Consider the following 14,329-nt stretch of genomic DNA (forward strand, 5'->3'; position numbering starts at 1 on the left):
TCTTTATGAGGCACATCTGCGTCACACAAACCACAGTCAAATAAAACCTGTGTGAATCACTACTTCATTCAATCTTATCTTATCTTACACTGGCGTCAGCGTCCAGCTACCGGTTCATGACACTTGGCGACCTGATCTGCATCGCCGTTTCACCGTTTCGCCGCGCTCTGTACGTGGAGCTCACGTCTTTTATGTTCCTCTCTCACAGAGTCGAGGTCAGTAACGCTGTAACCGAGAGTCCGAGCAACAGCGCATCTTCCGCCATCGCCGCGCCGACGCTATGGGCTACAAGGTGAGGAACCGGGCCGAGCAGCATCATCTGAACACCTGCAGGAGCCTTCAAGTGAACCTTGTTGTTGTTGTTGTTGTTGTTGTTAATAATAATAATAATAATAACTTTTATTTATATAGCGCTTTTCAGTGACCCAAAGACGCTGAACAGATATAAAAAAGGGGGGGGTATTTACAGACAGGGGGGACAACACGTACAGAACACATTAATATACAGATAAAATGAACAAGACAGAAGAAGTAGAGAGAAAAAGATGGGGATGTAACAGGGGGTAGAAGAGTAGGCAATGGGGTAGAGGAGGCTAGGGGTAGGGGAGGTCATAGGCTTGGGTGAAGAGGTATGTTTTTAGGCGGGATTTGAATGTTGTGAGTGAGGGAGAGTGGCGGACAGGTTGGGGGAGGGAGTTCCAGAGTCGGGGTGCTGTTCGGGAGAATGCTCTGTCGCCAAAAGTTTTGAGTCGGGATGTTGGTGCAGCCAGGGTGAGAGAGGAGGAGGATCGGAGAGCTCGGGTGGGGCGGTGGGGGATGAGGAGGTCAGACAGGTAGGGGGGGGCAAGGTGGTGAAGAGCTTTGAAGGTGAGGAGGAGTATTTTAAAGTTTATGCGCTGCTTGATGGGGAGCCAGTGGAGAGAGCGGAGAACGGGAGTGATGTGATCACGGGACCGGGTGTGGGTGAGGAGGCGGGCAGCGGAGTTTTGGACCATTTGGAGTCTATGGAGGGAATGGGAGGAGATGCCAGTGAGGAGGGAGTTGCAGTAGTCAAGGCGGGAGGAGATGAAGGCATGGATGAGGGATTCAGCAGCGGGGAGGGTGAGGCAGTGTCGGATTTTGGCGATGCGGCGGAGGTGGAAGTATGAGGTCTTGACGATGTGGCTGACATGGGGAGTGAAGGAGAGGGTGGGGTCCATGATGACACCGAGATTGCGTACCAGGGTAGAGGGGGTGATGGTCGAGGTGTCGATGCTGAGTGAAAAGGGACCAGTTTTATTGAGAGTGGATTTGGTGCCAATGAGGTGTTGTTGCTTTCAATGGCGGTTGACAGCCGACTGAAAGCCGTTTGATTGGTTATTTTTGTTAAACTGATGTATGATTGGCTGCATGTAGAAAGTGGGCGGTGTTTACAGCACGTCACGCAATCTGACCAATCTGAGCAGATCGACTGGAAAAAAGAGACATTCAGAACATGAGCTGAAAAACAAAGTTTATCTAATGTAGAAGAGACAACAACAACAACAACACATGACCGTTCAAACCATGAGGTCATCGTGTTTGTAGCAGTGGCTCAGGTTTGATTCATCTCCAAAGCTAAAGCAGAGAAACAGGACAGAAGTGTTTACTACTTATTCTGTTTATTCTATTCTATTTATTCTATTCTGACTAGCCTAGTAAAACAAGCAGAGCATGAGTCTGTGGACATTAGTGTCGTGAGGTCGAGTCCTGTCAGAGGCAAGTTTTTCATATATGTTTTGTCACTAATTGTTTTAAAGAACATCAAGATGTACAATTTCTTGAATAACTAAATGTCGCCTCTGCTGTTCTACGTGTTGTGGAGGAGGAGCTCTCTCAGAAGTCTGTCTCTGCCTTTGGAGGGTCACTGTCTGTAACTGTCTGTAACTGTCTGTAACTGTCTGTTACTGTCTGTAACTGTCTGTAACTGTCTGTTACTGTCTGTAACTGTCTGTAACTGTCTGTTACTGTCTGTAACTGTCTGTAACTGTCTGTAACTGTCTGTAACTGTCTGTAACTGCACTAAAACCACACCCTATTGGCCAGAATGAACCCCTCCCTTTCTTTTTGGGCTACTTTAGACCTGCTTTAGTCCCGCTTTAGACCCGCTTTAGACCCGCTTTAGACCCGCTTTAGTCCCGCTTTAGTCCCGCTTTAGACCCGCTTTAGTCCCGCTTTAGTCCCGCTTTAGTCCCGCTTTAGTCCCGCTTTAGACCCGCTTTAGTCCCGCTTTAGTCCCGCTTTAGTCCCGCTTTAGTCCCGCTTTAGTCCCGCTTTAGACCCGCTTTAGTCCCGCTTTAGACCCGCTTTAGACCCGCTTTAGACCCGCTTTAGACCCGCTTTAGTCCCGCTTTAGACCCGCTTTAGTCCCGCTTTAGTCCCGCTTTAGTCCCGCTTTAGTCCCGCTTTAGACCCGCTTTAGACCCGCTTTAGTCCCGCTTTAGTCCCGCTTTAGACCCGCTTTAGTCCCGCTTTAGTCCCGCTTTAGACCCGCTTTAGACCCGCTTTAGACCCGCTTTAGACCCGCTTTAGTCCCGCTTTAGTCCCGCTTTAGTCCCGCTTTAGTCCCTCTTTAGTCCCGCTTTAGACCCGCTTTAGACCTGGTTTAGACCCGCTTTAGTCCCGCTTTAGTCCCGCTTTAGTCCCGCTTTAGTCCCGCTTTAGTCCCGCTTTAGTCCCGCTTTAGACCCGCTTTAGTCCCGCTTTAGTCCCGCTTTAGACCCGCTTTAGTCCCGCTTTAGACCCGCTTTAGACCCGCTTTAGACCCGCTTTAGTCCCGCTTTAGTCCCGCTTTAGTCCCGCTTTAGACCCGCTTTAGTCCCGCTTTAGTCCCGCTTTAGACCCGCTTTAGTCCCGCTTTAGTCCCGCTTTAGACCCGCTTTAGTCCCGCTTTAGTCCCGCTTTAGACCCGCTTTAGACCCGCTTTAGACCCGCTTTAGACCCGCTTTAGTCCCGCTTTAGTCCCGCTTTAGTCCCGCTTTAGTCCCTCTTTAGTCCCGCTTTAGACCCGCTTTAGACCTGGTTTAGACCCGCTTTAGTCCCGCTTTAGTCCCGCTTTAGTCCCGCTTTAGTCCCGCTTTAGTCCCGCTTTAGTCCCGCTTTAGACCCGCTTTAGTCCCGCTTTAGTCCCGCTTTAGACCCGCTTTAGTCCCGCTTTAGACCCGCTTTAGACCCGCTTTAGACCCGCTTTAGTCCCGCTTTAGTCCCGCTTTAGTCCCGCTTTAGACCCGCTTTAGTCCCGCTTTAGTCCCGCTTTAGTCCCGCTTTAGTCCCGCTTTAGACTCGCTTTAGACCCGCTTTAGTCCCGCTTTAGTCCCGCTTTAGACCCGCTTTAGTCCCGCTTTAGTCCCGCTTTAGACCCGCTTTAGACCCGCTTTAGTCCCGCTTTAGTCCCGCTTTAGACCCGCTTTAGACCCGCTTTAGACCCGCTTTAGTCCCGCTTTAGTCCCGCTTTAGTCCCTCTTTAGTCCCGCTTTAGCCCCGCTTTAGACCCGCTTTAGTCCCGCTTTAGTCCCGCTTTAGACCCGCTTTAGACCCGCTTTAGACCCGCTTTAGTCCCGCTTTAGACCCGCTTTAGACCCGCTTTAGTCCCGCTTTAGTCCCGCTTTAGACCCGCTTTAGACCCGCTTTAGTCCCGCTTTAGACCCGCTTTAGACCCGCTTTAGTCCCGCTTTAGTCCCGCTTTAGTCCCGCTTTAGACCCGCTTTAGACCCGCTTTAGTCCCGCTTTAGTCCCGCTTTAGTCCCGCTTTAGACCCGCTTTAGACCCGCTTTAGTCCCGCTTTAGTCCCGCTTTAGACCCGCTTTAGTCCCGCTTTAGACCCGCTTTAGACCCGCTTTAGTCCCGCTTTAGTCCCGCTTTAGTCCCGCTTTAGACCCGCTTTAGACCCGCTTTAGTCCCGCTTTAGTCCCGCTTTAGTCCCGCTTTAGTCCCGCTTTAGACCCGCTTTAGTCCCGCTTTAGTCCCGCTTTAGACCCGCTTTAGTCCCGCTTTAGTCCCGCTTTAGTCCCGCTTTAGACCCGCTTTAGTCCCGCTTTAGTCCCGCTTTAGACCCGCTTTAGTCCCGCTTTAGTCCCGCTTTAGTCCCGCTTTAGACCCGCTTTAGACCCGCTTTAGACCCGCTTTAGTCCCGCTTTAGTCCCGCTTTAGTCCCGCTTTAGACCCGCTTTAGACCCGCTTTAGTCCCGCTTTAGTCCCGCTTTAGACCCGCTTTAGACCCGCTTTAGTCCCGCTTTAGTCCCGCTTTAGTCCCGCTTTAGTCCCGCTTTAGACCCGCTTTAGACCCGCTTTAGACCCGCTTTAGTCCCGCTTTAGACCCGCTTTAGACCCGCTTTAGTCCCGCTTTAGTCCCGCTTTAGTCCCTCTTTAGTCCCGCTTTAGACCCGCTTTAGACCCGGTTTAGACCCGTTTTAGTCCCGCTTTAGTCCCGCTTTAGTCCCGCTTTAGACCCGCTTTAGACCCGCTTTAGTCCTGCTTTAGTCCTGCTTTAGTCCCGCTTTAGTCCCGCTTTAGTCCCGCTTTAGACCCGCTTTAGTCCCGCTTTAGTCCCGCTTTAGACCCGCTTTAGTCCCGCTTTAGACCCGCTTTAGACCCGCTTTAGACCCGCTTTAGTCCCGCTTTAGTCCCGCTTTAGTCCCGCTTTAGTCCCGCTTTAGTCCCGCTTTAGACTCGCTTTAGACCCGCTTTAGTCCCGCTTTAGACTCGCTTTAGACCCGCTTTAGTCCCGCTTTAGACCCGCTTTAGACCCGCTTTAGTCCCGCTTTAGTCCCGCTTTAGTCCCGCTTTAGTCCCGCTTTAGACCCGCTTTAGTCCCGCTTTAGTCCCGCTTTAGACCCGCTTTAGTCCCGCTTTAGTCCCGCTTTAGTCCCGCTTTAGACCCGCTTTAGTCCCGCTTTAGTCCCGCTTTAGACCCGCTTTAGTCCCGCTTTAGTCCCGCTTTAGTCCCGCTTTAGACCCGCTTTAGACCCGCTTTAGACCCGCTTTAGTCCCGCTTTAGTCCCGCTTTAGTCCCGCTTTAGACCCGCTTTAGACCCGCTTTAGTCCCGCTTTAGTCCCGCTTTAGACCCGCTTTAGACCCGCTTTAGTCCCGCTTTAGTCCCGCTTTAGTCCCGCTTTAGTCCCGCTTTAGACCCGCTTTAGACCCGCTTTAGACCCGCTTTAGTCCCGCTTTAGACCCGCTTTAGACCCGCTTTAGTCCCGCTTTAGTCCCGCTTTAGACCCGCTTTAGTCCCGCTTTAGACCCGCTTTAGACCCGCTTTAGTCCCGCTTTAGTCCCGCTTTAGTCCCGCTTTAGACCCGCTTTAGTCCCGCTTTAGACCCGCTTTAGACCCGCTTTAGACCCGCTTTAGTCCCGCTTTAGTCCCGCTTTAGTCCCGCTTTAGTCCCGCTTTAGACCCGCTTTAGTCCCGCTTTAGACCCGCTTTAGACCCGCTTTAGACCCGCTTTAGTCCCGCTTTAGTCCCGCTTTAGTCCCGCTTTAGACCCGCTTTAGTCCCGCTTTAGACCCGCTTTAGTCCCTCTTTAGTCCCTCTTTAGTCCCGCTTTAGACCCGCTTTAGTCCCGCTTTAGTCCCGCTTTAGACCCGCTTTAGTCCCGCTTTAGTCCCGCTTTAGTCCCGCTTTAGACCCGCTTTAGTCCCGCTTTAGTCCCGCTTTAGACCCGCTTTAGTCCCGCTTTAGTCCCGCTTTAGTCCCGCTTTAGACCCGCTTTAGACCCGCTTTAGACCCGCTTTAGTCCCGCTTTAGTCCCGCTTTAGTCCCGCTTTAGACCCGCTTTAGACCCGCTTTAGTCCCGCTTTAGTCCCGCTTTAGACCCGCTTTAGACCCGCTTTAGTCCCGCTTTAGTCCCGCTTTAGTCCCGCTTTAGTCCCGCTTTAGACCCGCTTTAGACCCGCTTTAGACCCGCTTTAGTCCCGCTTTAGACCCGCTTTAGACCCGCTTTAGTCCCGCTTTAGTCCCGCTTTAGTCCCTCTTTAGTCCCGCTTTAGACCCGCTTTAGACCTGGTTTAGACCCGTTTTAGTCCCGCTTTAGTCCCGCTTTAGTCCCGCTTTAGTCCCGCTTTAGTCCCGCTTTAGACCCGCTTTAGTCCCGCTTTAGTCCCGCTTTAGACCCGCTTTAGTCCCGCTTTAGACCCGCTTTAGACCCGCTTTAGACCCGCTTTAGTCCCGCTTTAGTCCCGCTTTAGTCCCGCTTTAGTCCCGCTTTAGTCCCGCTTTAGACTCGCTTTAGACCCGCTTTAGTCCCGCTTTAGACTCGCTTTAGACCCGCTTTAGTCCCGCTTTAGACCCGCTTTAGACCCGCTTTAGTCCCGCTTTAGTCCCGCTTTAGTCCCGCTTTAGTCCCGCTTTAGACCCGCTTTAGTCCCGCTTTAGTCCCGCTTTAGACCCGCTTTAGTCCCGCTTTAGTCCCGCTTTAGTCCCGCTTTAGACCCGCTTTAGTCCCGCTTTAGTCCCGCTTTAGACCCGCTTTAGTCCCGCTTTAGTCCCGCTTTAGTCCCGCTTTAGACCCGCTTTAGACCCGCTTTAGACCCGCTTTAGTCCCGCTTTAGTCCCGCTTTAGTCCCGCTTTAGACCCGCTTTAGACCCGCTTTAGTCCCGCTTTAGTCCCGCTTTAGACCCGCTTTAGACCCGCTTTAGTCCCGCTTTAGTCCCGCTTTAGTCCCGCTTTAGTCCCGCTTTAGACCCGCTTTAGACCCGCTTTAGACCCGCTTTAGTCCCGCTTTAGACCCGCTTTAGACCCGCTTTAGTCCCGCTTTAGTCCCGCTTTAGACCCGCTTTAGTCCCGCTTTAGACCCGCTTTAGACCCGCTTTAGTCCCGCTTTAGTCCCGCTTTAGTCCCGCTTTAGACCCGCTTTAGTCCCGCTTTAGACCCGCTTTAGACCCGCTTTAGACCCGCTTTAGTCCCGCTTTAGTCCCGCTTTAGTCCCGCTTTAGTCCCGCTTTAGACCCGCTTTAGTCCCGCTTTAGACCCGCTTTAGACCCGCTTTAGACCCGCTTTAGTCCCGCTTTAGTCCCGCTTTAGTCCCGCTTTAGACCCGCTTTAGTCCCGCTTTAGACCCGCTTTAGTCCCTCTTTAGTCCCTCTTTAGTCCCGCTTTAGACCCGCTTTAGACCTGGTTTAGACCCGCTTTAGTCCCGCTTTAGTCCCGCTTTAGACCCGCTTTAGTCCCGCTTTAGTCCCGCTTTAGTCCCGCTTTAGACCCGCTTTAGACCCGCTTTAGACCCGCTTTAGTCCCGCTTTAGTCCCGCTTTAGACCCGCTTTAGACCCGCTTTAGACCCGCTTTAGTCCCGCTTTAGTCCCGCTTTAGTCCCGCTTTAGTCCCGCTTTAGACCCGCTTTAGACCCGCTTTAGACCCGCTTTAGACCCGCTTTAGTCCCGCTTTAGTCCCGCTTTAGTCCCGCTTTAGACCCGCTTTAGTCCCGCTTTAGACCCGCTTTAGTCCCGCTTTAGTCCCTCTTTAGTCCCGCTTTAGACCCGCTTTAGACCTGGTTTAGACCCGCTTTAGTCCCGCTTTAGTCCCGCTTTAGACCCGCTTTAGTCCCGCTTTAGTCCCGCTTTAGTCCCGCTTTAGTCCCGCTTTAGTCCCGCTTTAGACCCGCTTTAGTCCCGCTTTAGTCCCGCTTTAGACCCGCTTTAGTCCCGCTTTAGACCCGCTTTAGACCCGCTTTAGACCCGCTTTAGTCCCGCTTTAGTCCCGCTTTAGTCCCGCTTTAGACCCGCTTTAGACCCGCTTTAGTCCCGCTTTAGTCCCGCTTTAGACCCGCTTTAGTCCCGCTTTAGCCCCGCTTTAGACCCGCTTTAGTCCCGCTTTAGTCCCGCTTTAGACCCGCTTTAGACCCGCTTTAGACCCGCTTTAGTCCCGCTTTAGACCCGCTTTAGACCCGCTTTAGTCCCGCTTTAGTCCCGCTTTAGTCCCGCTTTAGACCCGCTTTAGACCCGCTTTTGTCCCGCTTTAGTCCCGCTTTAGTCCCGCTTTAGACCCGCTTTAGACCCGCTTTAGTCCCGCTTTAGTCCCGCTTTAGACCCGCTTTAGTCCCGCTTTAGACCCGCTTTAGACCCGCTTTAGTCCCGCTTTAGTCCCGCTTTAGTCCCGCTTTAGACCCGCTTTAGTCCCGCTTTAGACCCGCTTTAGACCCGCTTTAGACCCGCTTTAGTCCCGCTTTAGTCCCGCTTTAGACCCGCTTTAGTCCCGCTTTAGACCCGCTTTAGTCCCTCTTTAGTCCCTCTTTAGTCCCGCTTTAGACCCGCTTTAGACCTGGTTTAGACCCGCTTTAGTCCCGCTTTAGTCCCGCTTTAGACCCGCTTTAGTCCCGCTTTAGTCCCGCTTTAGTCCCGCTTTAGACCCGCTTTAGACCCGCTTTAGACCCGCTTTAGTCCCGCTTTAGTCCCGCTTTAGACCCGCTTTAGACCCGCTTTAGACCCGCTTTAGTCCCGCTTTAGTCCCGCTTTAGTCCCGCTTTAGTCCCGCTTTAGACCCGCTTTAGTCCCGCTTTAGACCCGCTTTAGACCCGCTTTAGACCCGCTTTAGTCCCGCTTTAGTCCCGCTTTAGTCCCGCTTTAGACCCGCTTTAGACCCGCTTTAGTCCCGCTTTAGTCACTCTTTAGTCCCGCTTTAGACCCGCTTTAGACCTGGTTTAGACCCGCTTTAGTCCCGCTTTAGTCCCGCTTTAGACCCGCTTTAGTCCCGCTTTAGTCCCGCTTTAGTCCCGCTTTAGTCCCGCTTTAGACCCGCTTTAGACCCGCTTTAGACCCGCTTTAGTCCCGCTTTAGTCCCGCTTTAGTCCCTCTTTAGTCCCGCTTTAGACCCGCTTTAGACCCGGTTTAGACCCGCTTTAGTCCCGCTTTAGTCCCGCTTTAGACCCGCTTTAGTCCCGCTTTAGTCCCGCTTTAGTCCCGCTTTAGTCCCGCTTTAGTCCCGCTTTAGTCCCGCTTTAGACCCGCTTTAGTCCCGCTTTAGTCCCGCTTTAGACCCGCTTTAGTCCCGCTTTAGACCCGCTTTAGACCCGCTTTAGACCCGCTTTAGTCCCGCTTTAGTCCCGCTTTAGTCCCGCTTTAGTCCCGCTTTAGACCCGCTTTAGTCCCGCTTTAGTCCCGCTTTAGTCCCGCTTTAGTCCCGCTTTAGACCCGCTTTAGACCCGCTTTAGTCCCGCTTTAGTCCCGCTTTAGACCCGCTTTAGTCCCGCTTTAGTCCCGCTTTAGACCCGCTTTAGACCCGCTTTAGTCCCGCTTTAGTCCCGCTTTAGACCCGCTTTAGACCCGCTTTAGACCCGCTTTAGTCCCGCTTTAGTCCCGCTTTAGTCCCTCTTTAGTCCCGCTTTAGCCCCGCTTTAGACCCGCTTTAGTCCCGCTTTAGTCCCGCTTTAGACCCGCTTTAGACCCGCTTTAGACCCGCTTTAGTCCCGCTTTAGACCCGCTTTAGACCCGCTTTAGTCCCGCTTTAGTCCCGCTTTAGTCCCGCTTTAGACCCGCTTTATACCCGCTTTAGTCCCGCTTTAGTCCCGCTTTAGTCCCGCTTTAGTCCCGCTTTAGACCCGCTTTAGTCCCGCTTTAGTCCCGCTTTAGACCCGCTTTAGTCCCGCTTTAGTCCCGCTTTAGTCCCGCTTTAGTCCCGCTTTAGACCCGCTTTAGTCCCGCTTTAGTCCCGCTTTAGACCCGCTTTAGTCCCGCTTTAGTCCCGCTTTAGACCAGCTTTAGACCCGCTTTAGACCCGCTTTAGACCCGCTTTAGTCCCGCTTTAGTCCCGCTTTAGTCCCGCTTTAGACCCGCTTTAGACCCGCTTTAGTCCCGCTTTAGTCCCGCTTTAGACCCGCTTTAGTCCCGCTTTAGTCCCGCTTTAGTCCCGCTTTAGTCCCGCTTTAGTCCCGCTTTAGACCCGCTTTAGACCCGCTTTAGACCCGCTTTAGTCCCGCTTTAGACCCGCTTTAGACCCGCTTTAGTCCCGCTTTAGTCCCGCTTTAGACCCGCTTTAGTCCCGCTTTAGACCCGCTTTAGTCCCGCTTTAGTCCCGCTTTAGACCCGCTTTAGTCCCGCTTTAGACCCGCTTTAGACCCGCTTTAGTCCCGCTTTAGACCCGCTTTAGTCCCGCTTTAGACCCGCTTTAGACCCGCTTTAGTCCCGCTTTAGTCCCGCTTTAGTCCCGCTTTAGTCCCGCTTTAGTCCCGCTTTAGACCCGCTTTAGTCCCGCTTTAGACCCGCTTTAGACCCGCTTTAGACCCGCTTTAGTCCCGCTTTAGACCCGCTTTAGTCCCGCTTTAGTCCCGCTTCAGTCCCGCTTTAGACCCGCTTTAGATCCGCTTTAGACCCGCTTTAGTCCCGCTTTAGTCCCGCTTTAGACCCGCTTTAGTCCCGCTTTAGTCCCGCTTTAGTCCCGCTTTAGTCCCGCTTTAGACCCGCTTTAGTCCCGCTTTAGACCCGCTTTAGTCCCGCTTTAGTCCCGCTTTAGACCCGCTTTAGTCCCGCTTTAGACCCGCTTTAGACCCGCTTTAGTCCCGCTTTAGTCCCGCTTTAGTCCCGCTTTAGACCCGCTTTAGTCCCGCTTTAGACCCGCTTTAGACCCGCTTTAGACCCGCTTTAGACCCGCTTTAGTCCCGCTTTAGTCCCGCTTTAGTCCCGCTTTAGACCCGCTTTAGACCCGCTTTAGACCCGCTTTAGTCCCGCTTTAGACCCGCTTTAGACCCGCTTTAGTCCCGCTTTAGTCCCGCTTTAGACCCGCTTTAGTCCCGCTTTAGACCCGCTTTAGACCCGCTTTAGTCCCGCTTTAGTCCCGCTTTAGACCCGCTTTAGTCCCGCTTTAGACCCGCTTTAGACCCGCTTTAGTCCCGCTTTAGACCCGCTTTAGACCCGCTTTAGACCCGCTTTAGTCCCGCTTTAGTCCCGCTTTAGACCCGCTTTAGTCCCGCTTTAGTCCCGCTTTAGTCCCGCTTTAGACCCGCTTTAGACCCGCTTTAGACCCGCTTTAGTCCCGCTTTAGTCCCGCTTTAGACCCGCTTTAGACCCGCTTTAGACCCGCTTTAGTCCCGCTTTAGTCCCGCTTTAGTCCCGCTTTAATCCCGCTTTAGACCCGCTTTAGTCCCGCTTTAGACCCGCTTTAGACCCGCTTTAGACCCGCTTTAGTCCCGCTTTAGTCCCGCTTTAGTCCCGCTTTAGACCCGCTTTAGACCCGCTTTAGTCCCGCTTTAGTCCCTCTTTAGTCCCGCTTTAGACCCGCTTTAGACCTGGTTTAGACCCGCTTTAGTCCCGCTTTAGTCCCGCTTTAGACCCGCTTTAGTCCCGCTTTAGTCCCGCTTTAGTCCCGCTTTAGTCCCGCTTTAGACCCGCTTTAGACCCGCTTTAGACCCGCTTTAGTCCCGCTTTAGTCCCGCTTTAGTCCCTCTTTAGTCCCGCTTTAGACCCGCTTTAGACCCGGTTTAGACCCGCTTTAGTCCCGCTTTAGTCCCGCTTTAGACCCGCTTTAGTCCCGCTTTAGTCCCGCTTTAGTCCCGCTTTAGTCCCGCTTTAGACCCGCTTTAGACCTGGTTTAGACCCGCTTTAGTCCCGCTTTAGTCCCGCTTTAGACCCGCTTTAGTCCCGCTTTAGTCCCGCTTTAGTCCCGCTTTAGACCCGCTTTAGACCCGCTTTAGACCCGCTTTAGTCCCGCTTTAGTCCCGCTTTAGACCCGCTTTAGACCCGCTTTAGACCCGCTTTAGTCCCGCTTTAGTCCCGCTTTAGTCCCTCTTTAGTCCCGCTTTAGACCCGCTTTAGACCTGGTTTAGACCCGCTTTAGTCCCGCTTTAGTCCCGCTTTAGACCCGCTTTAGTCCCGCTTTAGTCCCGCTTTAGTCCCGCTTTAGACCCGCTTTAGACCCGCTTTAGACCCGCTTTAGTCCCGCTTTAGTCCCGCTTTAGACCCGCTTTAGACCCGCTTTAGACCCGCTTTAGTCCCGCTTTAGTCCCGCTTTAGTCCCTCTTTAGTCCCGCTTTAGACCCGCTTTAGACCTGGTTTAGACCCGCTTTAGTCCCGCTTTAGTCCCGCTTTAGACCCGCTTTAGTCCCGCTTTAGTCCCGCTTTAGTCCCGCTTTAGACCCGCTTTAGACCCGCTTTAGACCCGCTTTAGTCCCGCTTTAGTCCCGCTTTAGACCCGCTTTAGACCCGCTTTAGACCCGCTTTAGTCCCGCTTTAGTCCCGCTTTAGTCCCGCTTTAGTCCCGCTTTAGACCCGCTTTAGTCCCGCTTTAGACCCGCTTTAGACCCGCTTTAGACCCGCTTTAGTCCCGCTTTAGTCCCGCTTTAGTCCCGCTTTAGACCCGCTTTAGACCCGCTTTAGTCCCGCTTTAGTCCCTCTTTAGTCCCGCTTTAGACCCGCTTTAGACCTGGTTTAGACCCGCTTTAGTCCCGCTTTAGTCCCGCTTTAGACCCGCTTTAGTCCCGCTTTAGTCCCGCTTTAGTCCCGCTTTAGTCCCGCTTTAGACCCGCTTTAGACCCGCTTTAGACCCGCTTTAGTCCCGCTTTAGTCCCGCTTTAGTCCCTCTTTAGTCCCGCTTTAGACCCGCTTTAGACCCGGTTTAGACCCGCTTTAGTCCCGCTTTAGTCCCGCTTTAGACCCGCTTTAGTCCCGCTTTAGTCCCGCTTTAGTCCCGCTTTAGTCCCGCTTTAGTCCCGCTTTAGTCCCGCTTTAGACCCGCTTTAGTCCCGCTTTAGTCCCGCTTTAGACCCGCTTTAGTCCCGCTTTAGACCCGCTTTAGACCCGCTTTAGACCCGCTTTAGTCCCGCTTTAGTCCCGCTTTAGTCCCGCTTTAGTCCCGCTTTAGACCCGCTTTAGTCCCGCTTTAGTCCCGCTTTAGTCCCGCTTTAGTCCCGCTTTAGACCCGCTTTAGTCCCGCTTTAGTCCCGCTTTAGTCCGCTTTAGTCCCGCTTTAGTCCCGCTTTAGACCCGCTTTAGACCCGCTTTAGTCCCGCTTTAGTCCCGCTTTAGACCCGCTTTAGACCCGCTTTAGACCCGCTTTAGTCCCGCTTTAGTCCCGCTTTAGTCCCTCTTTAGTCCCGCTTTAGCCCCGCTTTAGACCCGCTTTAGTCCCGCTTTAGTCCCGCTTTAGACCCGCTTTAGACCCGCTTTAGACCCGCTTTAGTCCCGCTTTAGACCCGCTTTAGACCCGCTTTAGTCCCGCTTTAGTCCCGCTTTAGTCCCGCTTTAGACCCGCTTTAGACCCGCTTTAGTCCCGCTTTAGTCCCGCTTTAGTCCCGCTTTAGACCCGCTTTAGACCCGCTTTAGTCCCGCTTTAGTCCCGCTTTAGTCCCGCTTTAGACCCGCTTTAGACCCGCTTTAGTCCCGCTTTAGTCCCGCTTTAGTCCCGCTTTAGTCCCGCTTTAGACCCGCTTTAGTCCCGCTTTAGTCCCGCTTTAGACCCGCTTTAGTCCCGCTTTAGTCCCGCTTTAGTCCCGCTTTAGTCCGCTTTAGACCCGCTTTAGTCCCGCTTTAGTCCCGCTTTAGACCCGCTTTAGTCCCGCTTTAGTCCCGCTTTAGACCAGCTTTAGACCCGCTTTAGACCCGCTTTAGACCCGCTTTAGTCCGCTTTAGTCCCGCTTTAGTCCCGCTTTAGACCCGCTTTAGACCCGCTTTAGTCCCGCTTTAGTCCCGCTTTAGACCCGCTTTAGTCCCGCTTTAGTCCCGCTTTAGTCCCGCTTTAGTCCCGCTTTAGTCCCGCTTTAGACCCGCTTTAGACCCGCTTTAGACCCGCTTTAGTCCCGCTTTAGACCCGCTTTAGACCCGCTTTAGTCCCGCTTTAGTCCGCTTTAGACCCGCTTTAGTCCCGCTTTAGACCCGCTTTAGTCCCGCTTTAGTCCCGCTTTAGACCCGCTTTAGTCCCGCTTTAGACCCGCTTTAGACCCGCTTTAGTCCCGCTTTAGACCCGCTTTAGTCCCGCTTTAGACCCGCTTTAGACCCGCTTTAGTCCCGCTTTAGTCCCGCTTTAGTCCCGCTTTAGTCCCGCTTTAGTCCCGCTTTAGACCCGCTTTAGTCCCGCTTTAGACCCGCTTTAGACCCGCTTTAGACCCGCTTTAGTCCCGCTTTAGACCCGCTTAGTCCCGCTTTAGTCCCGCTTCAGTCCCGCTTTAGACCCGCTTTAGATCCGCTTTAGACCCGCTTTAGTCCCGCTTTAGTCCCGCTTTAGACCCGCTTTAGTCCCGCTTTAGTCCCGCTTTAGTCCGCTTTAGTCCCGCTTTAGACCCGCTTTAGACCCGCTTTAGACCCGCTTTAGTCCCGCTTTAGACCCGCTTTAGTCCCGCTTTAGTCCCGCTTTAGACCCGCTTTAGTCCCGCTTTAGACCCGCTTTAGACCC

The 14,329-nt window shown here is 53.3% G+C and overlaps 1 protein-coding gene across 1 annotated transcript in view; it reads left to right on the top strand.

The window, feature by feature from the left end:
- Positions 1–212: 212 nt before the first annotated feature.
- The window catches only part of st6gal1 (ST6 beta-galactosamide alpha-2,6-sialyltranferase 1), a 30,404-nt gene continuing 16,287 nt past the window's right edge, over positions 213–14,329 (top strand). Inside the window, exon 1 of the mRNA XM_072462111.1 lies at positions 213–292. Within this exon, the coding sequence (XP_072318212.1) occupies positions 281–292 (12 nt within the window). The 5' untranslated portion in view covers positions 213–280. The remainder of the gene's footprint in view (positions 293–14,329) is intronic.

Source organism: Eucyclogobius newberryi, unplaced genomic scaffold (assembly GCF_026437365.1).
Source record: "Eucyclogobius newberryi isolate DKJ021-1_F unplaced genomic scaffold, fEucNew1.0.hap1 SCAF_37, whole genome shotgun sequence".
Taxonomy (NCBI): Eukaryota; Metazoa; Chordata; class Actinopteri; order Gobiiformes; family Gobiidae; genus Eucyclogobius; species Eucyclogobius newberryi.